This window comes from Lacerta agilis, chromosome 1 (assembly GCF_009819535.1).
Source record: "Lacerta agilis isolate rLacAgi1 chromosome 1, rLacAgi1.pri, whole genome shotgun sequence".
NCBI lineage: Eukaryota > Metazoa > Chordata > Lepidosauria > Squamata > Lacertidae > Lacerta > Lacerta agilis.
In genome coordinates this window covers 21,203,472-21,228,545 of record NC_046312.1, presented here as the reverse complement: position 1 = coordinate 21,228,545, position 25,074 = coordinate 21,203,472, and the positions used below count along the sequence as shown (strand labels likewise).

At 41.0% G+C, this 25,074-nt stretch overlaps 2 protein-coding genes across 8 annotated transcripts; both read right to left on the bottom strand.

The window, feature by feature from the left end:
* Positions 1-995: 995 nt before the first annotated feature.
* ATXN3 (ataxin 3) lies at positions 996-19,410 on the bottom strand. 6 transcript variants are annotated; one of them, XM_033140946.1, is made up of 11 exons: positions 19,314-19,410; positions 13,066-13,226; positions 12,730-12,774; positions 11,063-11,148; positions 10,489-10,555; positions 8,266-8,353; positions 7,850-7,982; positions 6,368-6,543; positions 5,952-6,078; positions 4,995-5,080; positions 996-3,568 (listed from the first exon to the last, which is right to left on the bottom strand). In XM_033140946.1, the coding sequence occupies exons 1-11, from the start codon at positions 19,393-19,395 to the stop codon at positions 3,474-3,476; spliced, it is 1,146 nt and encodes a 381-aa protein (XP_032996837.1). In that variant the 5' UTR covers positions 19,396-19,410; the 3' UTR covers positions 996-3,473. The 6 variants fall into 6 exon arrangements, with proteins under 6 accessions (XP_032996837.1, XP_032996845.1, XP_032996855.1 ...); XM_033140954.1 differs by having other exon boundaries at positions 12,730-12,771; XM_033140964.1 differs by having other exon boundaries at positions 13,066-13,230; positions 19,314-19,395.
* Positions 19,411-22,096: 2,686 nt separating this feature from the next.
* Positions 22,097-24,969, bottom strand: NDUFB1 (NADH:ubiquinone oxidoreductase subunit B1). Of its 2 annotated transcripts, none has more exons than XM_033140926.1 (3): positions 24,778-24,969; positions 23,250-23,394; positions 22,097-22,258 (listed from the first exon to the last, which is right to left on the bottom strand). In XM_033140926.1, exons 1-3 carry the CDS (start codon positions 24,965-24,967, stop codon positions 22,222-22,224), a joined length of 372 nt encoding a protein of 123 aa, XP_032996817.1. In that variant the 5' UTR covers positions 24,968-24,969; the 3' UTR covers positions 22,097-22,221. The 2 variants fall into 2 exon arrangements, with proteins under 2 accessions (XP_032996817.1, XP_032996825.1); XM_033140934.1 differs by having other exon boundaries at positions 24,746-24,909.
* Positions 24,970-25,074: the final 105 nt, after the last annotated feature.

Below are 25,074 nucleotides of genomic sequence, written 5' to 3'. Positions count from 1 at the left end.
TATTTTTCTACTTGCACTGGCGTGCTTTCAAACTACTAGGTTGACAAAAGCTGAGACAGAGCACGCCCAAGAGGCTCTGCTTTAGACCACAGCGCCACCTGCTCCCTCTCTCAAAATAGTACTGTCTACAACAGGGTTGTTCAGTATCAACTTATTTAGTTACAGAAGTTGCACAGGCACACCCCAACACACACTCTGCTGACTTAATTCTGGTTTTGAAGATAATGAATGTGCTGGTGGGTGAAGTATACATCCACTGCGTGCTCAACAGGATTAAGAGAAAAGATGGCTGAATCAAAAAGCCTAGTCAAAGTTAACGCAGAATGTGGCTAGAACGTGAAGACAAGTATCCAATACATATCGGCTTAACATTAGAGGCTTTGAAAGAAATCTGTTTACCTTCCTGCCAGAACTTGATTCTACATTCTCCCAATATGGAAATTAGGCTATGAAATGAACAGAAGATACATTCAATGCTTCCCATGCTTCAGGTAGTTCTGACACTGACATTACTGGACAACAGGTTTGGTTCATAAACCAGTCCAAACTCATGGGGAGAGTTCATGTAAGATTTTCAAATTAAAGATTTCAAGGCTTTCTGTTAACATAACCCTTAGTTAGATGACTAGGTCTGTGACGATGCAGCAGCATATCAAGGTCAGGGGCTGCTACCATGTCTTTAAAAAGCATTTTAAAAATAGTTTTTGCAAGTCTTGTTTCCATATAAAGAAGTCTTGTGTTTCAAAATAACTAACGGCTACACAAATACATGTACAGCATCCATTTTGTAAGGTGTGTGTAAGATTGAACCACAACTGTACTCTATATAAATTATGCAACAACAGACCTCCATCTTTGCTGTATTCTAAATGGAAAGGTAGATTTAGAAACCTCTGCACACCTTCCATAATTGATATGGTCCATGTATCTTTTGTTCTTGGGATATATGCACTAAAGTAAAAGTATCTTGAAAAAAAAGTGGCCCTAAATTCCACCAGATTCAACTTGTTCAAAAGAACACGATTTATTGGAAAAGTACAAAGGAAAAAAATCATCATTTTTACAGACTGGTATGATTTCATGTTTTATATGAATCCATTCGCATATTTGTTTTCAAGTAATACCTTAAAAGCAAAAACAAAAAAATCAACACAGACAGCTTTATGTAACTAATGGTGCATAAGTTTTAAAAACAATGTGCATTAAGTTTGGCAAGCTAATTTCCTCCTGTTAATAAATCAAGTAAATTGTGTAGCGCAAAACAGTGTTGCCTTAAGTTTATGGAAATGGTAAAGTTAGATGCATTCTTAAAAGTAATGCTTACCCTCAGGGCCAAATCCCATTATCCATACTTATGCAGTGGTTTTTAGAGAGATCAACAAAACATGAAGCATGCAAGTAAGATAAATGGGATTCAGCTTCTATAACTAGCCAAGCATCTAAAGCTCACTGTTGTAAACAAACATTATCAAAATCCAAGTGTTCTTATTTGTAATGTATTCCTTTGTCGTACCATATATTTGCATACAGTTATCTATCATTCAGTAGCTAAGGATGACACTTCAAGATGGTGCAATAATATAATTAATTTTGAAAACATTATCAAAAGAAATTAACAATAGGTTTTGCAATATTTTTCTTGGTATACCTGGCAAATGGCTATGGTTTAAGCAGAGTATACAGTCTGAACACTGTAAACATCCCAATACCATAGTCATAAGATACATATGTAAACATAATATATGCTTAAAGCACCATTTACAAAATAAAAATAAAAATGTTAAAACTGTTTTTTGTAATACAGAATGCCAAATGTGGTCATCCTCCCGTAGTACTCTTGTATACCTCAACTAACAGAATAAAAAAAATAGCTCTTAAGTTTGCTCCCCCATTTTCCTCAGTAACAGACACGACGATAGGAAAAAAAAAACTGTAAGGTGCATGAACAAAGGCCATTCATGAAAAGCGGCAAAAATCTTACAGGTAGAGGACATTCATTAACATCTGATAGAACACCCACCCACCCACATTCATTTATGAATATCCATTCTTAACACATAGGTAACCATGCAGGGTTCATTTCAGAAAGCAGGTATGCATGTTAACAGGTGGCACTGAAGTCATGGCATTAAAACGTTTCCTTATCTTCTTTACTCCTAAAAAAAGAAGCCTGGAATTCTGGGAAGGCCTTAGCATAGTGACACAGTACATGCTTTGCATGCAGAAAGTCCCAGGTTTAACCCCAGGTTTCTCCAGTTAAAAGAAACTCAGGTAGCAGGGATGGAAAAGACCTCTGCTTGAGACCTTTAAGAACCCACTGCCAGTCAAGAGGAGACAGTACTGGACTAAATAGACCAATGGTTTAACTCAATGTAAGGCAGTTTCTTTTGCTTATCCAGTCTAACACTTGTATAGAAACACAGGAACGGGGAGAAAGGATAAAACGAGGGATCGGAAAACAATTCCCATGTAACAGAATAGGAATTAAAGTAACCGGTTCTGAAATATGCTCCACAACTTGTTACTTCAGCTATTCAACCAATGTTCAGGGAATCACAGAGTGCTAAAACAGTGCATTGAGGGCAGAACTGCCCAAAATTTAGCAGAAAGAGTATAACAAATGAAAACGTTCCCTTTCCTCCTCCAAAAAAAGGAAAAATATTTACAGTGGAAAAAGATGCAAGATGGGCTTGTTAGTTTGTATCTCTTGCAGTCCTTAAAACAATCAAAATGTCGTTATTTGATTTAGTTCTGGAAACAGACCTTTTTTTGCATCTTTTCTTATACTGGTAAAAGAACTTTAATTTCGTCTATTAAAATAGTTTGCATGGGAAGGACTGAGAATACAAGCCAACTTTCCTTTTTAAAAAAACTGTGTAACAGAAATATCTTTCAGAAGTGAAAGGCAAATTTATATTTATATAGGCTTAACATATCCAAAATACAGAGGTGTTTGGAATGCCTTAAGGCATGTACGTGAGCCAATGAAGCTGCAGCTGTCACCTAATGCTGGCTAGCATCCCAACAGAAAAGCCTCAGGACTGGACCTCTGTGCAACTGGGTACAGTTGATTTTGCTGTGCAGAAACCCGCAAGAATACGCCATCACAACTGAACAGGGCTCCTACCCCATACAACTATTTGCAGGAATCACTAACTTACCCTGAACACCTATGGATCAGGAAGAAGGTGAATTGAGATTTTAGAACAAACTGATACGTAATCCTTTCGCTCACGTGCAGCAAATCTTACCATCTTGATTAGAACTAGTGGCATGGGGAAGCTAAAACCTTGAGGTGAGAAGACTTTATTTTTATTATATGCAATTGCCTTTTAATTCTGATCCTCAGCCCCATAGGTTTTAGGGCTATATCCTGCTTTGGTACATCAGTGAAATGAACCCTACCTTTATACCACTCGCATAGGATTAATACAGGATTTAGTGTTTAAATAAAATAAACCTAGGAATTTTTGTCATTTCTTTTCTTCTGCGTTCAAGCTGTTTCTAACAGTTTCCAAGGACATATTCATAGCTGCCTGAAGCATATCCTCTTCACTCATATCACCTCCTGGCAAAATAGAAGATAAAATACATTAGGTTCTAAAATACAGCTATAAAAAGGGGAAATGTATATGTCATTTCTCTTTTTAGATTTTACTGACTTCATTATACATTTTCCCTGATAAAATGCTCAGATCTTAATAGCACTTGAGTTTTTTTTAATTTTTCAGCATGCACCCATCTGCTAGAGGGTGGGGGTGGAAGGGTTATCCTGGCTACTAGAGCATGTAACAAGCAGATCAATAATGACTTGCACTTGTCTTGATCCAACAAATACAGTATGGAGAATTCCAAGAAAGGAGCCTTTTAAAATAGTGCTCCATATCAGTTTCTTCCCTGTAATGTGGTATCAAAAAAGAAATCAGACTTGCTTGCTCTGGAGATTAAACAGAATGTATGGCTGGGGTACTCTGGGCCCTCACTGGTGATAATATACTGTAAGCAACCCCATTGTGTTTTATGGCTGCAAACCCGCCCCCCCCCAAAAAAAAAGTAGGAGGGGAAACTAGTTATCCAAAGTGCCAACTAGTGATCAACGCATGTCAGAACTGAAGAGCTTGTTAATGTAGTTCTAACAATTTATATTGTTTTCTTTGTTATACTGGTCTTAAATGATGGCTTCTTTGGGTAACTAGTCATACCTTGGAAGTCGAACGCCTTGCGAGTCGAATGTTTTGGCTCCAGAATGCCGCAAACCTGGAAGTGAGTGTTCCAGTTTGCGAAGGCGGGTTATGCGGGTTCCGAATCGGAAGCCGCGCCTTGGTTTCCGAATGTTTTGGAAGTTGAACGGACTCCCGGGACGGATTCCCTTCAAAATCCATGGTACAGTGATTTGTTTACACATCAATAGTTGTCTTTTACAGTTTTGATTATCTCTAGATTGCTCCTGAAGAACTTCAGTTCTGAAATGTGTTGAGCTACAGCAAATATTCATGGTTGGCACTTCTGACAACCAGTCTCTCCTTTTTCTATTCTTTACAGGTGCACCTGCAGTCACGGCTAATGATGAGTTAGTCATTGCTCTAGATTCCCTCTTGATTGACTGAAACACGAGGCTGGACAGTTAGTAGAAAATACACAAACATGCACCTATCATTCATTCACCTGCTAAACTATACAGATAGCCATACCAAATCTTCCCAAGTCAAATGATGAAATGATGACCCACCAAGTAAGAAAGATCCTAGCTTCATTAACAGGAAGATGATGATAATGCCCCACCCATCTGGCCACTCTGGGTGCCTCCCAGCAGAATAGTAAAAACACAATAAAACATCAAACATTAAAAACTTCCCTAAACAGGGCTGCCTTCAGATGTGTTCTAAAAGTCAGATAATTGTTTTTTCCTTGACATCTGAAAACATCATGTAGAAAAAAGTAGGCAGAACAGTAAGGTAACACATATATGGTAATATGATAGAAAAAAGTAATACCTGGATCAGTGACCAGTGTATTTGAATTTGTAACTGGTGCAACATGGAAACCTGGGTTCTGAACTTGCTGATGCAACTGCTGCTGTCTAGAAGAGTCAATAATAGTTTTAAAAGTGGAATCTAAATTTGCAGTTTTAATTTTGACTAAACAAGTTCTGTGATGTTGTAAAGTAAGGGTAAATATTTATTCACATACATACCAGTTTAAATAACATTCACAGCAAGATCTGCCAGTGGCGATGTTATAAAGGCCTGCTACCCGCGTTGTTCATTGCTTTGCCATCTTGGCTTTAAGAGTTTCATTCAATGCTGCTGTTGCCTGAGTGGAACAGATTTCCCATTCGCAGACCTCTGCTTGTGCAACAGGACATCTTCTTCCCATCGTCCTCCCCCCTCCAAATCTGCCCCAGGGCTTTGTGGGGACCTTTCGGTACAGAATTCTGCTTGTGTGACATCGGATGCAAACCCTTAGTTTGGTTCATTTTCTTTTTCAGTAATGGAACAATATTTGTGTTAAGATTGTAAAGTACTGACCTAACAAGTGTGATGAGCTGTAGCAGTGCTTTTTTTGATAGTCAGTTATATACATTTTGTAAAAAATATCTACCCAATTCTAAAACCTAGCCCTTTCCTGTGCCACAACCAAGAATAAAATGAATCAAAAGCAACACACAGTTGTTGTTTTTTGCTGCAGGAGATGAACACAGTACCCACCTGAATGTTTTTACAAAGCAATCAAGACATCTACAGAATTGAGGAAGCATTTACTAGACAATCACTGATGTAAAAATAGTCTTGCATATATTAACTGATCTTAAATCAATCAAATGTGATGAGGCCAAGGAGAGGAAGTTACAGGTACCAGTAAAACACTGGTATTACTTAATGCAATGGCCAAGTAATGAAATACTTCTGGGACTGCTACGAACAAATCCCACTTTGCAGTGTCTACATTACTTTTCAAAATAGGCCTGTCTTCTCCGCCGCAGCTCTTCTGATGTAAGGGCTTCAGAGTGGCTTGTTGCAGATGAATGTGGGACGTTTTGTGTGCAAGAATCTGGGAAACCACTTCTAAGCCCGCCTCCTAAAATTAAAACATGCACATACACCATTACTGGGATAGAGCAGATTAAATTTAAAATGATTGTAATTTTCTACTCTTCTATTTAGTTTTTCAGTGGTTTATAATCCAAATTCCTCCTAAAAAAATTAGCAGTATAAAAAAATAAAAATCATCATCAATCACCCACGGAAAGTCTTCAGAGAATAAAAAAAGTCTTGCCTGTTGATTAAATTATTTTAAAAAGGCTGGTGACAGCTGGGCCTACAAGGAGGGGGCATTCCAGGGGTGGCGAACTAAAGGAGCATTTTACCTTGCATACTAAGTTGAATGGCCCTACGGAGATCTGCTTCTTCATCCTCCATATCTATTTCCTGTCTGCTGAGAGCAAGTGCTTTTTGGAAATTCTCTTCATCTTCATCTAACATGCCTGTACCATCGAAGGGAGGGTTAACATCTACAGCTGGTTCGAGGTCTGTTTTTTGTACCCTGCAAGGATTACAAAGTTAAAAATGGCTTCACTCTAATGTCAATGGTTTCAAGTTCTACCACATTTCCAAAGCAGTGGGAAAAACATTTAAGAGCTGTTTTAAAAAAAGATTCAAACATCTATTCCCCCCCCCCTCATAGCACATGCAACAGTAGGAAGAGTAGAAAACATGAGGAGTCTGATGGAACTACTTTGAACAAAAGAATGCCAAGTATCAAAATAACTCTCAAGCTGCATTCCCAGCTGTAGCTTGGAACATAATAGAGGATAACAGGCAATGGGGTTTTCTTCACGTCAATAATTTTGGAAGAGGGAGGCGCTCCCTCCATCAAGTTGGGTTTTCTCCATCATAGCATTCATTTCTTTACGAGTCACAACTGATGGCATTTATGTAGTGAGAGACAAGTGATGTTTTGCCATTCTGGAAACCTGCTAAACAGGTAAGCAGAGCTCAAAATGCTGTGCTGACTTAAGATATGGAATATGGTTAGTATGAATCTAATAACTGAGGATGCCTTTCAACAGAGGTGTGGCAGGAGGAAAGATGGGTGAATATCATCATGGGTGGGCTCTTTGCAACAGCTCTCTTTGCTTGGAATCCTTGGTAGATTTGCATTCAAATGGATAGCTATGCTCTTTAGAGTTTCTATACAAATGAAGTTCCCCCCACCCCCCAACAGTGCACTATACAGACATAACGTAAAACTTGTAATTCCAAATTTGATATACAGGCAACCCCTGATTTGCGTGGGGGTTGTGTTCTGTGTCATAGTACGCTTCCATGAAATTGGGTGTAATTGAAAAAGCCTGCAAACACCCCGTTCTGCCCCCACAACCTACTCTGCCCACATTCCGCCTTTTTAGGGGCGTCTTTTATTACGTTTCTGGGTTACTTCCGGGTTTGGTGTGATGCGCATATACACTATCAGACACATATTGAACACACGTCAATTGGGGGCGTGCCTGTACCTTTTATTGTTCTTATACAACCTTCCCACTGATAAGGTGGCATAGGGAAATATATGTCCTACTTAGTATTGTGTGGAGGACAACAGCCACAAAGTTGGAAGCAGTGGCAAGTGAACACTCAGGGACAAGGAAGCTAAGGAGTTCATCTCTAGCCTACATAAAAGAGTTTTGCAGATAAAAGCAGGCAGAGAGAAAGACGTTTCGAATTACTCTCACTCCTGCTACAAAAGGGTAGTTGTTATCTCTTACTGTATTTCCTTGCTTACTTTCAGGGTTCAATGGTACTCACAGCCAACACTCAACACTGATTAAAATACAAGTTTTTATTTACCTTACCTCTGATCTCTTGATTGCAATGTATCTTCCCCAATCAATTTTGGCCGCTGCATCTGCTGCACCCGAACCATTTGCAGTAACTGGTCAGCCTCACAATCTGGAAGGTCACCCTTTACCACAAATATTGAATAGCCTGAAGAAAGTAAAAGCAAGTAGCCAAAATATGAGAGACCATAACTTATCAAGAAACATTACAAAGAAAAAAAAAGAGGAGGGGGAATAGGGAAGAGAATAAAACTGTCGTTTGCCAGTATTTTGCATTCTGTCTTCCCTTCATTATAACTAGTACACTTAGTGGATATCATTGTTTTATTCATAAAATTGAGGAAGACAGACTTCTTGCAATGAACATCATTGGTTGGCCTTTGAATTTTGCTTTCAAATAACAGGGCTCAGTATTTCAAAGTTAGCATTACCTTCCTGTTGTAACTGGGCCAGGAAAAGTGCAAGATAAGTATCAGATATTAGTTCTGGACCCGTCAAGAGAGAATTCAAGTTGAACCACTGTAATTTTAGAAAAAAGATTTCAAATAAAAGCAGTTAACATGTGATTTCGTCCATTTATTTTTGTACATGGCAAACACCTGTCTGCTCTATATGTAATTGCTATGAGTACACACAACAGAAATCACGCCGCACGGCAGCAGCGGGAGACCCCATTAGCTAAAGTGGTACCTCAGGTTAAGAACGGTTTCAGGTTAAGAACGGACCTCCGGAACGGATTAAGTTCGTAACCAGAGGTACCACTGTACCATACAACTACAGTGGTACCCCGCTAGACGAATGCTTCGCTAGACGAAAAACTCGCTAGACGAAAGCATTCGTCTAGCGGGAGGCTGCCCCGCTAGACGAAAAAGTCTATGGGGCTGCCTCGCAAGACGAAAAAATTTCGTCTTTTTTTTTCGTTTTGCGGAGCGCGGCTCCCATTGCCGCTCCGCAAGACGAAAACCCCGCTAGACGAAAATTTTCGCGGGACGAATTATTTTCGTCTAGCGGGGCACCACTGTACTCTGGTTGCTTCTGTCTAGGAACACTGATCAATCTGTAGGTTAGGGGACTAATGTACTGAATAGACAACCCACAGAGAAATCAGCTGCAATGCTTTGATATCACAGAGGTGTCAGCTTTACTGAGTAGATTTTGGGGGCATTCAGCCTTAGTGCCAAAAACTGGTTTTGAATTGGAAAAATGAGCAGGTAGAAGCACAGAGATCAGAAACTGTCAATCACGGTGTGCCATTTTGTTTGAACCCATCAAACCATTAGCAAATATTTGGTTTGTCAGAAGTCTGAATCAAATATTGCTAAACCTGATACGCAAGCAAAGATGAAGCATGTGAGCCTGAGGTTTGGTCCTGCTCCTTCTCTTAACATCAAACCATGGCTTTGCTTTACTTCTAAGGCACCATATCAAGATGTATTCCTAGTAATAGTCCTCTCTGCATATCTTATTCAAATATTTTGGCTTAGAGCAGTGTGAGAAAAGAAGGTTTGAAGTGTTGTTATTTATATTGCCTTATGTGTTATATACACCAGTTATTAACACCGTATAAAAAGGCAGAGAAAACTGGACACCAGTCACAAAATAGCATCTAACTAAGAAAGCTGTGGGATTTGTGTACTTCCAAGGTATAACCTATTAGCAATTAATTTAACATTAAATTTCATTGCCACAACTGAACTTTCAACCTAGAACATCCTTTGACTGAACTGATGTAGGGTGCATTTTTACGTCTCCAAAGCTCTTTATGTTCTGGAAACTGTCATGCCTCATTCTTTGCAATGCCCTGTCTCCTAGCTTGGGCACAGTTCACCATACGTTCTCGAGTTTTGATTACGTCAGCCAAAACGCTCCTGCGATCTGTCAAGGATGCTTTAGCTGAGATTCCTGCACTGCAGGGGTTGCACTAGATGACCCCTCGGAGTGTCTTCCAACTCTGCAATTCTATGATTCTATGTACAGTAGCATGATTTGGCTGTTCACCTAGACCTCAGAAGAAATGAGCAGCACAACAGGGACCTACCAATTAGAGTAGGAGATGTCAATAGGGGACTAAAAGTGTTAGCAACCCCAACACTGTGTTCTGGCACTATCAAACTGATTGCTCCCCTCATTTGTTCATCTTGTCTTTTTAGTCTGACAGACTGAAGACTATTTGTACCCCCCCCCCAAAAAAAATGTTGTTCTGCCCACAGAGAATGCATTATGACTGTAACTGCCTCGTGGAATGTAGTTGCCACAACTCTATCTCATTTCATTTAGTTCTTTGCATGCTGTGCAGCCGCTGTCAAACACTGAAGTGCTCCCCTATTCTCGCTTTCTTAAAGAAATCAACAATACAATCATCTCCCCACTCCTCCCAGTATTGGTAGATGCCATCATGCAAGTGATTTGAAAGGAGACTTAAAGAACTGTGGCCCAAAGGCTGGAATGCTGTTGGGATGCTGCTCTTCATATTATGCACATTTATGCCAAACTACATGGTTGTTCTGTGATGCAAGTAAACAGCTGTGAATGTTATTCAGCTACAGTCTTAGGCTGTCAAAAACGCAATTATAATACTTGGCCCCAAAAGCAACATTCTTCTGACACCCAAGCTTGACATCAATTTTTAAACAAGGGAAAAAATAGAATGTCACCTGTTTTCCTAATTTTCGAACTGTAAACCAGTGTTCCTTATAGTTACAAATAAAAGATCTTTCATTTCTAAAAGAAGAAAAACACAACGTATACAAATAATTACTAGAGCTCATATTTTAAAGGTTGGTTTTTTTGTTGCTATCACTGGTGTCACCATTTTTGTATTTTAAGCATTTTATTGAATTCAGCTACAACTTCAATCAGATATTTGATCATTTAAATATTTTGACGGTTCAGAGTATTCAGATGGCACTCTTTTGATGATATTTTTGTATATATAAAGCATATATATTAATAGACACACACCATGATGTCATAAAGCAGATATGATGCCACGTACCATTCAAAGTCAGCATTCTGTGATGCCACAGATACTGAGATGTCATGAAGGCTCAGAGGACAAATGGACATGTAAGGTCTCAATAATATGGAAAAGAAAATGCTGAGGGGATAAAACCAGAACTTGATATACTAATTTTCAAAAGGAACTCTGAGGAAAATGATAGGGTTTCTTTTTCTTGCATTTTTTTTTTTTGGTATAATGGAAGCAGGGAGCTAAAAAGAAATTCTTACATAGGGTCGATCCCGAGCCTCTGATACTCTGGGCTGTTGAAGAGGATTAGTTCTAAACCCCAAACTTTCAAGGCATTGCTTATAACCTGTCAAAAAACAGCACTTTTCATGAGACAAACCAGTCAGTTATAAAATTTAAGCAATGCAACCATTTTAGCCACTATAAAAACAAAGATATTGTTTTCACAAAGCTGGGACTGGAAAAAATTTAAGCTTTATTAAAAGGAAACCACTGGGGTGAGAAAATTCAAAAGTCAACCTTCATGAATCTACATTCGGCAGACCACATTTATAACACATTTAAGGGTGAATAACGAATACACAATTTGACGAGGAAATTCTCAAAAGGCATAAAACTCCTAAACTGGTGTTATAAACAGCTATACAATTGTCACTTTGTTTTGTTTTGCACTTCATTTATTCCGATTGCCTGAACTGTATGTTGGCAAGCTATTGAGAGGCGATTTGCCTAATTCAGCTAGCTCCATAACCACAAAAGATTTTACTGCAAGATGGTGGCGGTCCCTTTGTCCTAGTATGCTCTAAGATACAAAACAAAAACCACCCATGTTCTAAGCAGGTCAGGATATTTGCACAAGAGGTATACTATCCAGAATTACTATTGAGACCTTCCCAAAATACTTTCTGCACATTTTTGAAGAACGTCAGATACATTTGATTTTACATTTTCAGTTCAAAATAGTTTTTGACACACACTTTTTAAAGCTGTTTAGGAAAAAGGCAGTTGGGAAATCAGAGAGACAGTTCACCTCAGACACCCTGCATAAGAAGAGGAATACTATTTAAAGAAAAGCGGAATTATAAGTTACAAGTTGCAATTGTAAGTCTGCCAGTTTCAAGGATTTCTTTCTTCTTTGTAACACTGGTGTTTTCTGTAGCATACATGTGAAGTGTGGAGCTCTCACACAGTCATGTATACGGATCTGAAGCTCCTGGGCCTAGTTATTTACTCAATATTTTCTTGGCACTAGTTACTAAATATATAGTCCATCTTTTAGTCTGAGATACCCATGAAACAGCTTACAATGCAAACAAGAGAATTGTTTCTTCAGTGTGTGTGTGTGTGTGTGTGTCAACACATCTTTCACATTTTGCATGCCTGATTCAGGAAACATCAGTGTAAACACTAAAACTGTTACACACAACATGGAGCTGCAATTACCACTTTCTTGCTGCACCATTCAGAAAAACGAAGGAATATTTCCATTAAATATAAGCCTTAAGAGGACCCATGGGCTGATCTATTTACCAAGAGCACAAATTGAAGGGAATTAACTCATGTGACCAAACAAAATGAAATTGTATAACTGCATATTTCAATTGTGTAATAAAAGAATCATTCACCACTTTAATGCTTTTGCCACTTTGGAAGATACATGTAAACCACAAACCCCAAGTACGTAGAAGACTTCTGATTTAAAGGAAACATCTATAAAAACTATAAGGCTGCCTAAATGTTACTGGAAAACTAGAGGCATATAAAGATCAAAATTATCTGTAGGGCTGCAGCCACAGGCATCTGAACTGTCTCCTAAACAGGCTCAAAAATGTGAACATAGATTAAACTCTCACTAAAACACACTGCATTTTCAAAATGTAAACATTTCACTTTTTTTAAGAACGGAGACTACAAGGAGAATGCTTACTTGAATAGAGAAGAAGCCACTGTCATCCATGTTTCCAGAAGGCTGCTGTTCAAAAACAAATGGAAAAGAGGGAAGGGGGAAGGTGATTAATCCATATTACTAGAAAGGCTTCGGGGGGGGGGGGGACCAGAAGCTGAGAATGAGTTATGCCCATTCTTCACAATTTATTCATGCTTAAACATATTTTTAGTAAACCACAAACCACCCTAGGCCAATAAAATAGGTACCCAGGAAATATATTTGGTAGACCCATCCCATTTTAAGCATATTAAATTTGCATAAAACAAGCTGGTGAAATTAATGCCAGGTCATCTGAAGAGTTTTAAAGGCTGTTACCTGTAAAAATGTTTGATACTCTTCACTAGAAAGTCCTCCTTCTGCCATCCTTATTCGCTCTTCTTCATCCAGTTGCTGTGCAATAGAAGACAGTTCTACAGGACTGAAATATTCCCCTTGTAGTAAGTTATTCAAGCAATGCTGGGCACACAGGGAGCCTTCTTGCTAACGAATGGAAATGTAAGAAAAGAAAAGAACGCCAAAATAAACATTACAATGTCTTGCCATGGTTTCATTGTTCAAATGCTGGGTTTTTTTAAGGACGGGTTTATTGAGCTTTCAAAAACAACATTCAAACAAGATAAATAATAAAGACACAAAGAACCATGGTTGTGTGGAGCATGCTATTGCAGTGGGAATTAAATTAACAGAAGGCTCAGTACACTTTTGCAGATATCATAATAAGACAGATTCTAAGAAGAGACATTTGGAAAGAAGAAGTCACATACCAATAAGGTAGTCTCACCACACAGAGGCATATGTCATGGGCGAAGGGTCTATGAACGTGCTATTTTTATTTTTATAAAGTGTATGAACCGAGACTATACAACATCAAAATGGTATTGCTTTGTAACCCCTTTTAGAACCCCTGTGATGGGTTAATGCTCACACAAGGCCATGCCTCACATCCTCTTAAACCATTCATTCCTTGAGGGACCCAACCTGATGCAGACTTCCAAAGTTTGGTGATTTTGAGTCTAACTGCTAGCTTTGCTAACTCCTTCCAATGGCCAGGAGAGCTAATGTAACTGTGCCCCTGAAGGACTAGGTCCGCAGCATAGGAGTCATTTTGGACTCACAGCTGTCCATGGAGGCGCAGGTTAATTCTATGTCCAGGGTAGCTGTCTACCAGCTCCGTCTGGTACGCAGGCTGAGACCCTACCTGCCCACGGACTGTCTTGCCAGAGTTGTGCATGCTCTAGTTATCTCTCACTTGGATTACAGTGGTACCTCTGGTTACGAATGGGATCCTTTCCAGAGCCCCGTTCGTAACCCGTGATGTGTGTAACCTGAAGCGCCGCGTCTGTGCATGTGCGTGACGCAATTCGGCGCTTCTGCTCATGACGTCATTTGACGCGTCTGCACATGTGCGAACCGCCGAACTCAGAATTAACGCGTTCTGTTATTTCCGGGTTCAGCGCGTTCGTAACCCGTGTTGTACACAACCTGAAGCATTCATAACAAGAGGTACGATTTGTACTACAATGCGCTCTATGTGGGGCTACCTTTGAAGGTGACCCGGAAACTACAACTAATCCGGAATGCGGCAGCTAGACTGGTGACTGGGAGCGGCCACCGAGACCACATAACACCGGTCTTGAAAGACCTACATTGGCTCCCAGTACGTTTCCGAGCACAATTCAAAGTGTTGGTGCTGACCTTTAAAGCCCTAAACGGCCTTGGCCCAGTATACCTGAAGGAGCGTCTCCACCCCCATCGTTCTACCCGGACACTGAGGTCCAGTGCCAAGGGCCTTCTGCCGGTTCCCTCGCTGCGAGAAGCCAAGTTACAGGGAACCAGGCAGAGGGCCTTCTTGGGAGTGGCACCCGCCCTGTGGAACACCCTCCCACCAGATGTCAAAGAGAAAAACAACTACTAGACTTTTAGAAGACATCTGAAAGCAGACCTGTTTAGGGAAGCTTTTAATGTTTAATAGATTTTTGTATTTTAACATTCTGTTGGAAGCCGCCCAGAGTGGCTGAGGAAACCCAGCCAGATGTGCAGGGTATAAAGAGATTATGGTGATGATGATGATGATGATGATGATGATGTTGGTTCCAGGATTATAGATTGTTTTTTTTAATTGAAGAAAGATCGGTGAATATGGGCTGCACTGACCCTTTAAATTGCCCTGAGGACAGTAAACACATGTATTCAAATGAGGTTTGGGCCTGAATGCCTTCCTCCTTGTACAGTACAGACCTCATGAAAGATCTAATTTAGGTTATCTTAAACCAACTATGCTTTACGTTGGAAGGTACTGAGAGGTCTTAACTCAAGTTACACCTAAGGAATTGAGAATTCTTCATTAATAATCAGCATCAACTGCTTTAGCGGGAATGTTGTGTTTTTAAAAGACTTCTGTGTTTTGTCACTTTGAGAAATGCTCTCCCTCTCCTGACGGTAAAATGGACAGGTATAGAGACAAAGTTGAACAAACCGTTTTCCAATTTCTTCAAGAGCTTTTAAGTCACTTCCATTTTTATTATAGAAGCATTATCCAGCAACTGAAGTCCCTGCAAAGGTACATGTCACAAAAATTGTGTAACAACAGTCCCAACCACTTGCGCTTTTCTGAATTGCCTCTTTAGGCCTCTCTTCTCTTGGCCTATCGATCCCACATATTTACTGTGCAGCTGCTAGCAAACTAGGCCATGCATAACAGTGTTGCACATATTGGATTCTGTGACAAAATATGCACATCAACTGTATTATATACAGTAATAAAGTTTGCCACTGCTCCAAATGCAGAGAAAATGGATAAGAAAAGCTATTGAAAAAAGTATTTTCAATAACTCAGTCTCCTATTAGGTAGACTGAGATAGAACTCCATCAAGGACTACTGCCTAATGTCAGCAGGCATGCGAATAGCAGTTAACATTGTCAGGCACACATCCATTCACTAATATATGGCATTGGAATTTTCTTCTCTTCTTCATTGTGGTTGTCATGCTTGATTGAACTTCCCAATGCCAATTATACTAATGGTCACACGATACAAAAATATTTAAGTCTTTGGGTCAGCAATCTTTTTAGTCAACTGAAGACTGAAGGGTCAGCAACATTACCTCTACCCACACAAGCAATACTTTCAGCCAGCCCAAATCCATTTGTAGCTCCTTCTTGTCCCTGCCTCTGCAGGGAAAAACCTGGCATGTGGACCACCAGGTGCCAGAAGGGACTGCTAGACTCAAGTCTCCTTCCACCATCTTTTATCGCACCTTTTTAATGGCTTGCAACTGTTGCAAGCTGTTGTTGTTTAGTCATTTTGTCATGTCCGACTCTTGTGACCCCATGGACCAGAGCACGCTAAATAGTGGGATATATAGTTAAATTAGTTGCTTGCTTTCTAACCCAATCCTCCTCAGCAGGAAAAGCAACAGAAGCTTTAACACAATCGCTCAAATTTTCCAGGGATTGCCATGCTTCAGTCACTTTTGCTGCTCACAACAGAAAACTGAAAAAAATTAATACAGTGGTACCTCGGTTTAAGAACAGCCCAGTTTACGAACTATTTGGTATACGAACTCCGCAAAACTGGAAGTAGTGTTCCGGTTAGCGAACTTTACCTCGGTCTACGAATGGAAGCCGAACGGTGGAAGGGCACCGGTGGTGGGAGGCCTCATTAGGGAAAGCGCGCCTCGGTTTAAGAACAGCTTTGGTTTAAGAACGGACTTCTGAACTGAGGTACCACTGTAATCATCATCACCTCCCGTACTAAGACTGCAATCATATGCACATCTACCTGAGAACAAGCGTGACTAACCATGGTTGGGCTTACTTACTGCAAGTGTGACCATGAACAGAGGCTCTCTAAGAGTTCTAAAGAGCTCGCCACTATGCACAAACTACTACACAGGCAAACACAGGCATTTACTGTATATACTGTGATGAGGACAGAGAACTTATTGTGGTTCACAGCTGAAGAAGGTATTAAAGAGCCTGTTTCCCCATTTCTTCACTTGCATGGGAGAAAGTGGCTAAAAGGCATAATTCTGGGGATGGGAGAACAGTCCTTGGCTCAGGGCTATACTAAGGAACAAATAGGAAGCCAGTGGTGACTTGACTGAATTTTTTGGGCATCAATTGCTCAATTGAGTTCAGAATGAAGTAGCAAACACTTCCCAGCTTCAAGAAAAGTGTTGATGTCAGAACATTTTCATTCAGCCTGTATATAGGGCTGCTTTGCAATGAACGACAATGTCACATTCCAGCTTAGAAGTTGAGGAAATAAGGTGTGTACAATGTTTTGTCAGAAAGAATGTGTGTAGGATGATGTATCTTTGAGACATATAATTATATTTATGCCTTTATATAATCATAACTGATTTAGCTAAAAGGCTTCTATATCCCTGTGTCTTCTTACTTCAGAAAATAGAACATGAGCTCTGCATTTAAATTTCTAAAAACATTTCATACAATTTTTTTTCTTTTCATAGAAGTGGAATCTTTTTTGAAGAACTGTTTATCATTAAAATGGAGCTCAAGTTTGCTTCTCACGCTGTCAAGTTGGACCAATGCTCTGGAGCTGCTTTTTGGAAGGCATAAGAGACTACAGCTGTAGAAGGGGGTACTGAGTAACCTCATTGTCTACAGAAGTGTTTTCCACATATGTTTGCTATAATCTATTAAACTGTACCCAAAACCTTGGAGGGGGAGTTAATTTATAAGAACATTAAGTTTAAGGCCCGAAAAGAATATCAAGAGGATTCTAGTCCTGTTTCCACTGAAGGGGGTGTCACACAGAGTGTTGGACTAGAAAAATGTATTTCTTTTAAATTTGTCTCAATCCTGAAAATTCACATTTCAGTCTGAACTACCTTACAAGGTTGTTGTATGAGATCAAATTAGTTAGCCCATGAATGGTACAATGAGCTCCTTGGAGCAAGGACAGGATATGAATGTGGTAAATTATTTCCAGTCAATTAACCCAAGCAATACAATACACTCATGAAGCTAATCAAGTTACGTTATACCAGAAGTGAAATACAGGAGTGACCAGGATATATCACACTTGCTTGTAAGTTGATAAGGTGACTGTACCTTGGAGGCAAGCATGTTTGCCTTATCACTAGTAGATATCATGAAAAAATGAAAGATGAAAAAGTTGTGCCAAAAGCAAAGAAAGTCATGTCATGTGCAACACTATTATCAAAGTATTTAAAAAATCACATGTTTTCAAAATAGCAAGCTGGTCATATGTTTAGGACAGAAAAAAATCATTTAATACTGTACAAGTAAAGCAGCTAAGGCACAGCAAAGATACATTATACAGATGTCAGTGGAGTGGACAATGTTTTCAACTAAGCAGCGCCCTTCAAACTAGGATTGTGACTCACCCTTGTCCTTCAAGCCGAACCACCACTTCCCTATTTTGTACTCACTGCCACTAGCAGCAGGGTTAGTTGCTCCGCACTTGCCCCACCAACAAGGAATAAAAAGAAAAACACCCCTCCGCGCCACCCAGCTTACAATTATATGAACATGCTTTAACGGGGGATTAGCCATTTCCAATGATCAACAGTATCCTGTCAGTAGAAAAAGGCGGAAGACAAGTTTACTTCGTTATTTTTTTTCAGACTCGAGATTACCCTTCCTCTAATAAATATCAGGGTTGGGTACAATACACAAGGGTGATCTCAAAAATCTCTCTCTCAACATCCCCACCTTTCAAGTGATAGGACACAACAACAGTATAGAAATATAGAGTGGCTAGTGCAACCCAGCCAGATAGGTGGGGTATAAATAAAATTATTGTTATTGTCATCGTCATTGTCATCATCATCACTAAGATCAGAGACCATAAAAGCAATTAGGGCGGATTCATACCCTCCAACATTTTTCTGATGAAAATAGAGACGTCCCATTCCATAATGATAATTTCACTATTTATACCCCACACATCTGACTGGATTGCCCCAGCCACTCTGGGCAGCTTCCAACGTATATAAAAATATAATTAAACAATTTTAAAAAACAAACAAACACCCCACTTCCCTATACAAGATTGCCTTCATACGGCTTGGGGGGGTCGGATAACTCCATACCTCCAAAATTCCTCCAAAGAAAAGAGGGACATTCTGCCATACCCTCCAACATTTCTCCGATGAAAATAGGGACGCCCTAAGGAAAAGCGGGACATTCGGGGATCAAATCAGAAACCGGGACGGCTTCTGTAAAACCGGGATTGGGTGTCCCTGGAAAATAGGGACCCTTGGAAGGTCTGCGGATTAGGGAACCCTTCTGCTTAACCTGCTCCCCACTAAGTGCCACTGAAGCGTCCCAAAACGAGGACCCCCGTCGCCCCTCACACAACAGAAGGTCCATAAACTTGTGTTCAGGCGGAGAGGCTTCCCCAGGCGGCTTCCAATACAGCTCTTGGACCGGCCAGTCGGACGGCAAGAGCCGAAGCCACACGGCTTCCCCCTCGAACCTCCCCTCTCTTCGCAGGAAAGGTTTTCCCGCTTCCCACACAGGCCCCCCGCCGCCGCCACTCTGGGAGCCGCAGGACCGCTCGCTCCGCTTACCCTCTCGTGGAAAATGGCCTCCATGTTTATTTGTCTCCCACCACCACCACGGCCGCCGCCAGATGCAGCCTCCACACCACATGACCTCCGCCCAACCAATCCAAGCTCCGCCCCGTGACCCGCTGCAGCCAATCGCCGTGGCTACCGCTTCCTCCCTCCCTCGGATAGGCTGGGCTTCCCTCTCCTCCACGCCGCCACCTATCTCTATGAACGCAACAATCGCCCCAAAGAGGTACACGAGGGGCAGAGAACGCTCGCGGCTAACCCGCGCAGCCTTCACTTCCGGTTCCGATTGAAAGTGGGGGGAGAAAAGTGCGGTGGGAGAGAAGCGTATAGAAGAGAGGTTCCCTTTCGACGCCGTGCTTTGAAATAACCCTGACGTGCCCCTCAGAAAATTGATCTTGCTCTGTCGATGGGTCAGCGCCGTCATAGTAGAAGTGTGCATGCACACGAAAGCTTATACCCAGAACAAACTTAGTTGGTCTCTAAGGTGCTACTGGACAATTTTTTAATTTATTTCGATCATAGTAGAGAGTAAGGTTAGAGTTGGGGGTGGGGAGAGAGCCTTTAGTTCGACTAATTAGACTCAGACCAGCTGCTGCCCTTTTCATTTATATCCACTATTTTCCTCCTTCCTTGACAGCTGCACAGCTTTTTTGGCATTTCAAAAACAGAAGCCCAGTGTTCTACCCCGAAAGGGCATTTGTAGCAACATTTTGATCCCTGCTTCAATGTACAGTATATATATTCACTGGAATGTCAGGGCCACACTGGGAGTACCATTGGGCTCAATATGGTTTACTCCTGAGTAGACACAAACAGGATTGCACTGCATAAGACTGCAACAGTTGCCCTCCAGAAGTTGCTGAACCACAACTCCCATCAGTCCCAGTGATGGGAGTTGTAGTACAGCAAAACCTAGGAGGCGACAGGTTCCCCACACCTTCAGTAGACAGGCTGTAAAAAAGGGGATAAATAGTACATATCCTTAAAATAAGGGTTCTATTGCAGAGATGTTTGAGAGAAAAACAACAGGTTGCAGCCTTAGATGAGTGTTTCATAGTTGCACCTGCCACTGCTACATCACAGGTTTTGTGCTAGGGCCTATCAAAATTTATCAAAAAATTGGAGCTCTCTGCAAATATTAATGAATTCTGTATTCATCCATAAAAGTCAGGATCCTTGTGAGGATTGATGAGAACTGATTTGCAGGATGGGGTGGGCACTTTATGGCATATGGTTACATTGTTATTAACTGTAGTTAGCCTAATTGAATAGTTATGTACTTTATTGGTCAGTTACAAATTTTCTTTATTGCTTCATGACATCAGTTCAGGCTGGTTCTACACTGATCTAAAAAACGCTAAAAATAAGTTATATAGCTCTCAGCACAATTTTCCATTGACTGCTGTACAGCGCCACCTGGTGTCACATTTTTATAACACATTGATAACGTTATAGCTCACCAGTATACATTAGTCCCGTCTTTTTTAAAGATTGTTTGTTATTGCAACCGAGTCCTAGCATTTTAGGTATTTTTATCCTTCAAAAACTGCTGCCATCTTTGCACATGTTGCAAGAAGTTATTTTTGCTGCAGCCTCGCAGGACTTCAAGGGCACTGCCATTATGGTGCCAGCTTGGGTCCCCATGGAGCTATCACAGTACATGAACAGCCCAACTCTTTGCAATGAAACAGGAAAGCAGTGTTCTGTTAGCAGAGAGTGGGTTTTGTGCTGAACCAATAGTCACAGACACATGACCAGGTGCTTTCCTTTGGCAGTTCCTCACTCAGTTGTATGATGGCCAGGGGGTGATCAGTTTCACCCAGTGGTATATTAAGTGAAACCGCCACTGCTTCAGAATCTCTCCACCAGTGCCTGGCTGCCGTTTGTTTTTCCTTTGGTGCGCAGAGCACTGGTGGTGGGAGGGACTCAGGAGCAGCGACAGGTTCATTCATGATACACCACTGGGTGAAGCCACCATTGTGGTCTGGTCCTCATACTGGTCCAGGTATTGATACATCACCCAGGCCTAACCAACTATTTCCAAAACAAAATAAAAAATTCCTTCCAGTAGCACCTTAGAGACCAACGAAGTTTGTTCTTGGTATGAGCTTTCGTGTGCATGCACACTTCTTCGGATCTGAAGAAGTGTGCATGCACATGAAAGCTTATACCAATAACAAACTTCGTTGGTCTCTAAGGTGCTACTGGAAGGAATTTTTTATTTTTTTATTTTGTTTTGACTATGGCAGACCAACACGGCTACCTACCTGTAACTGCAACTATTTCCAGTGTCAGGTAAAAACTTTTCTTTTGCCTGGCTTTTGATAGACTATGATGATGAAGTTTTGCTGTTAGCTTTCTGCTGCTCTTGGGAGAGGAGCAGGAGAGAGAGAGGATATTATTTCCTGTATTTTTTAATGGGCTGCATATATTTTTGTGTGAAGGTATCAACATTACAATGTATTTTTATTTATGCTGCAAGTCATTTTGAAACTTCTGTGAAACAAACAACTAAAAAGTCAAATAATAATATTCTGAAAATGACTGTTGGTTATCACCCATCCAAATGTCTGTTTAAGTGGAATGTGAAGACATTTTTTATTTTAATGGAATGAAAAGGGCCCTATCTGATTTCCCCAGAGAAGGAATTCCACAATTGCAGCATCACCACCAAAAAGGGCTCGTTTCTAGCATCTACCAAAATTGTATGGCCAATGGAAGTGTGCCTGAGAGCAGGGTGCATGCTTATTCATACACAGAGAGATAGTTCTTCAGGATTACACTTTAACTGGCTGGAAAGTGCCCATATATTTCTTCATTTCCTCATTTCATTTGATAACACAATCACACACTTCTTATAGATACAGATTTAATTATATGGAAGCATTTCTCATTTAATACATTATCGCCATGTGACTTCTTCTCCAGGTTTCAATTCCCTGTGAAAAGGAAATAGAGGACCACAGAATTAGGAATGAATTATTCCAGAACACAGCTTATAAATGTAAAATACATCAGATGCTTTGTAACTGATTTGGAATCTGCACTGTTATGTCCACTACTTCTCACAAAGTCATGAATAAAATCATTAAAAACAACAACCACCTTCAAATCAAATTTGTGTAAATGATTTCCCTTTTATTTAATCAAAGGCATTTACCGGTAGGTAGTTGTCATTATCCCTCACATCTTCCCAAATTGTGTTCATGACTCATCCCCCTAAGCTCTTTATACAAAACTGACTATCCCATTTTATCTTTGTATGAACCCTATGAAATACAGTAATTAGGCTGGGAGACAGACTGGAAAAAGGTTACCCAGTGAGCTTTACAGCTGATTGGGGACTGAAGCCTAGCTAACTGAAATAGGGGAGAGCCACTGTAATGTAGCACAAGCAACCTGCGAGTTGATATTGTGCAAATGGTTGCACACAAGCTGGTCACAAAGTATAATTTCAGTAACAGTGTTTGGGCTCTAACACTGCTATACCAGACATGTAAACTGCTGTGGCAAGGGCATTCTAAAACAAGGGTGAAAATAAAAACAACCAACCTTCTCACTTGGTGATAACATCTCTCATCTTGGATGAATGAGGTACACAGAGAAAACTACAGCATATTTTTTTAAGGCTTGGGAGGCTGAGATCAGAATAGGTAATTTGGTCCCACGTCATTTTGGCTTTGTGTGAGGCTCTTTTGACTTACAACAGATTGATTGGGCCATGCCAGCCAGGGTATAACTGGACACCATTTTGAATCATGATGGCAGATTGAACCTTTCAAAACTGCACTGATTTTTTTTTGGTTTCTCAGAATTCCCAAGCAAGCAAGGCTGCTAGAAAATTATACTTATCAGAAAGAAGCAGGCCTGTTGTTGCAAAATAGTGTTAATATCCTATCAAATAACACATCAGTATTTCACTTAACTAACCTTTGAAATAACTTGCTTTTGTTCCTGAAGAGCGCCATTTTCTCATCATTCCTCCTGTCTAAGTAACATCCCAACACAAATCCTATGGGAACCAAAGTTATGGCCCAGTGGTCTCGCACAAGATGCAAAATATTCACCATAGTTACTAATAAGGAAGAGAACCAAAAATAAAATAAAATCAACATTTAAACCACTTGCCTGAAACATTTAAGCCACTTGTAAACAGTTAAACAAAAATCAGAAACATCCTAGAATAAAAAAAATTAAGGCTGCAGTCCTATACCAACTTACCTGGGAGTCAGCCTCATTTAACACAATGGGACTAAGTAGAAACATAGAGTCTGCTTGAATCTCCTACTGCAAATCAATTTAAATGAATGTCCACAAATTCTAGTGCTTTAATGGAAAGGGAGTAAACTTCTCTTTATGCACTGCATTCTATCATGCATAATTTTAAACATTTCTGTTACAGCTGAAGAAAAGCCTCGCTTGATCATTGTTGTTGTTCAGTCGTTCAGTCGTGTCCGACTCTTTGTGACCCCATGGACCAGAGCACGCCAGGCACGCCTATCCTTCACTGCCTCTCGCAGTTTGGCCAAACTCATGTTAGTAGCTTCGAGAACACTGTCCAACCATCTCATCCTCTGTCGTCCCCTTCTCCTTGTGCCCTCCATCTTTCCCAACATCAGGGTCTTTTCTAGGGTGGCCAAAGTACTGGAGCCTCAACTTCAGGATCTGTCCTTTTAGTGAGCACTCAGGGCTGATTTCTTTAAGAATGGATAGGTTTGATCTTCTTGCAGTCCATGGGACTTGATCATACCGAAGGCCAATTGAATAATCTTGCTCTCAGTGGCCAACCAGCTGCCTACGTGCCACTTGAAAGTGCACTTACTTGCCCTCCCTGTGGCTTCCAGCCAGAGGCGAAAGAAACTAGGCTTTATTACACCCAGGTCAAATGCCCAGTTCGGTACACACACAGGTTGGCAGCCTCAATGGCGTCCCTCTGGAGGCTTCACCCGGGGCAGGAAATAAACAGAAACCCGGCTAGTCCCCGACGCCCCATAGCTACGGCACTGCTTCCAGCAATGGGGTATTATTGAGAGGTGAGGCAACCAGGACTGGACACGGCATTTCAAGCGAGGGTGCCCCCATAACTTTGTGTAAATGGCAGTCAATCTCTTCATAACAAAAGCACGGAATTTGCCTTTTGCTGCACCCCTGGGGGGCCCCCACACCTTCACCCCAAAGTCTTAGCGCTTGCCAGTCGCTGCTGGTTCCTACTCCGTTGGCGCCATTGTGAAATCCTAAGTTTTCCGTTCCTTACTCCTGGCTTAACACTGAATTGCAATCGCCCCCTTTCTTTGTTTTGTTTTTAACAGTCTGGAGAGACGCGCTGGGAACTCCTTGCAATCCTCGCGCCCCCTTTTCTCGTTTTAACAACCCTCCTTTTTCTTTTCTTTTTTGCCACTCCGCTCTTAATACGCCTAAAACCTTACCTGGCCTGAAGGCCTACAAGCGCGATACCGACCTGAGGGCCTCAACCAACCAAGGACGCTTAGAGAGCCGCGCACTGAGCCTCCGATGACCAGAGCCGGAATGAACCATTCACCGAGCCGAGAGGGGTAGGCGGGAGAAATTTTCTCCGCCGCTCGCAGAGGGATTCCTTCGCTATGGCTTTCAGACTTTTCGAGACTCTGCTTAGAACTCCGAATGAACATCAATGGCGCGGGGGAGGCATCTTCATGAATCCAAGTGCTCCCTCTGGTTCCACCCCCCCCGTAAATGCCTCTGGTAGTACAGCCCGCTCCTTGGTTCACTTTCAGAA

Excerpts from the sequence above, each read along its gene's own strand:
- ATXN3 (XM_033140946.1), bottom strand. The coding sequence starts at position 19,395 with ATGTGGTGTGGAGGCTGCATCTGGCGGCGGCCGTGGTGGTGGTGGGAG. Across the intron at positions 10,556-11,062 it reads AGGCTCGGGATCGACCCTAT|AAATGAAAGATCTTTTATTT; the intron begins GTAAGAATTTCT and ends TTCTTCTTTTAG. Across the intron at positions 6,079-6,367 it reads CATTCAACTTAGTATGCAAG|GAGGCGGGCTTAGAAGTGGT; the intron begins GTAAAATGCTCC and ends TTTTAATTTTAG.
- NDUFB1 (XM_033140926.1), bottom strand. The coding sequence starts at position 24,967 with ATGTTCATTCGGAGTTCTAAGCAGAGTCTCGAAAAGTCTGAAAGCCAT. Across the intron at positions 23,395-24,777 it reads TGGTTGGTTGAGGCCCTCAG|TAACTATGGTGAATATTTTG; the intron begins GTCGGTATCGCG and ends CTTCCTTATTAG. Across the intron at positions 22,259-23,249 it reads AAAAGCAAGTTATTTCAAAG|GGAATTGAAACCTGGAGAAG; the intron begins GTTAGTTAAGTG and ends TCCTTTTCACAG.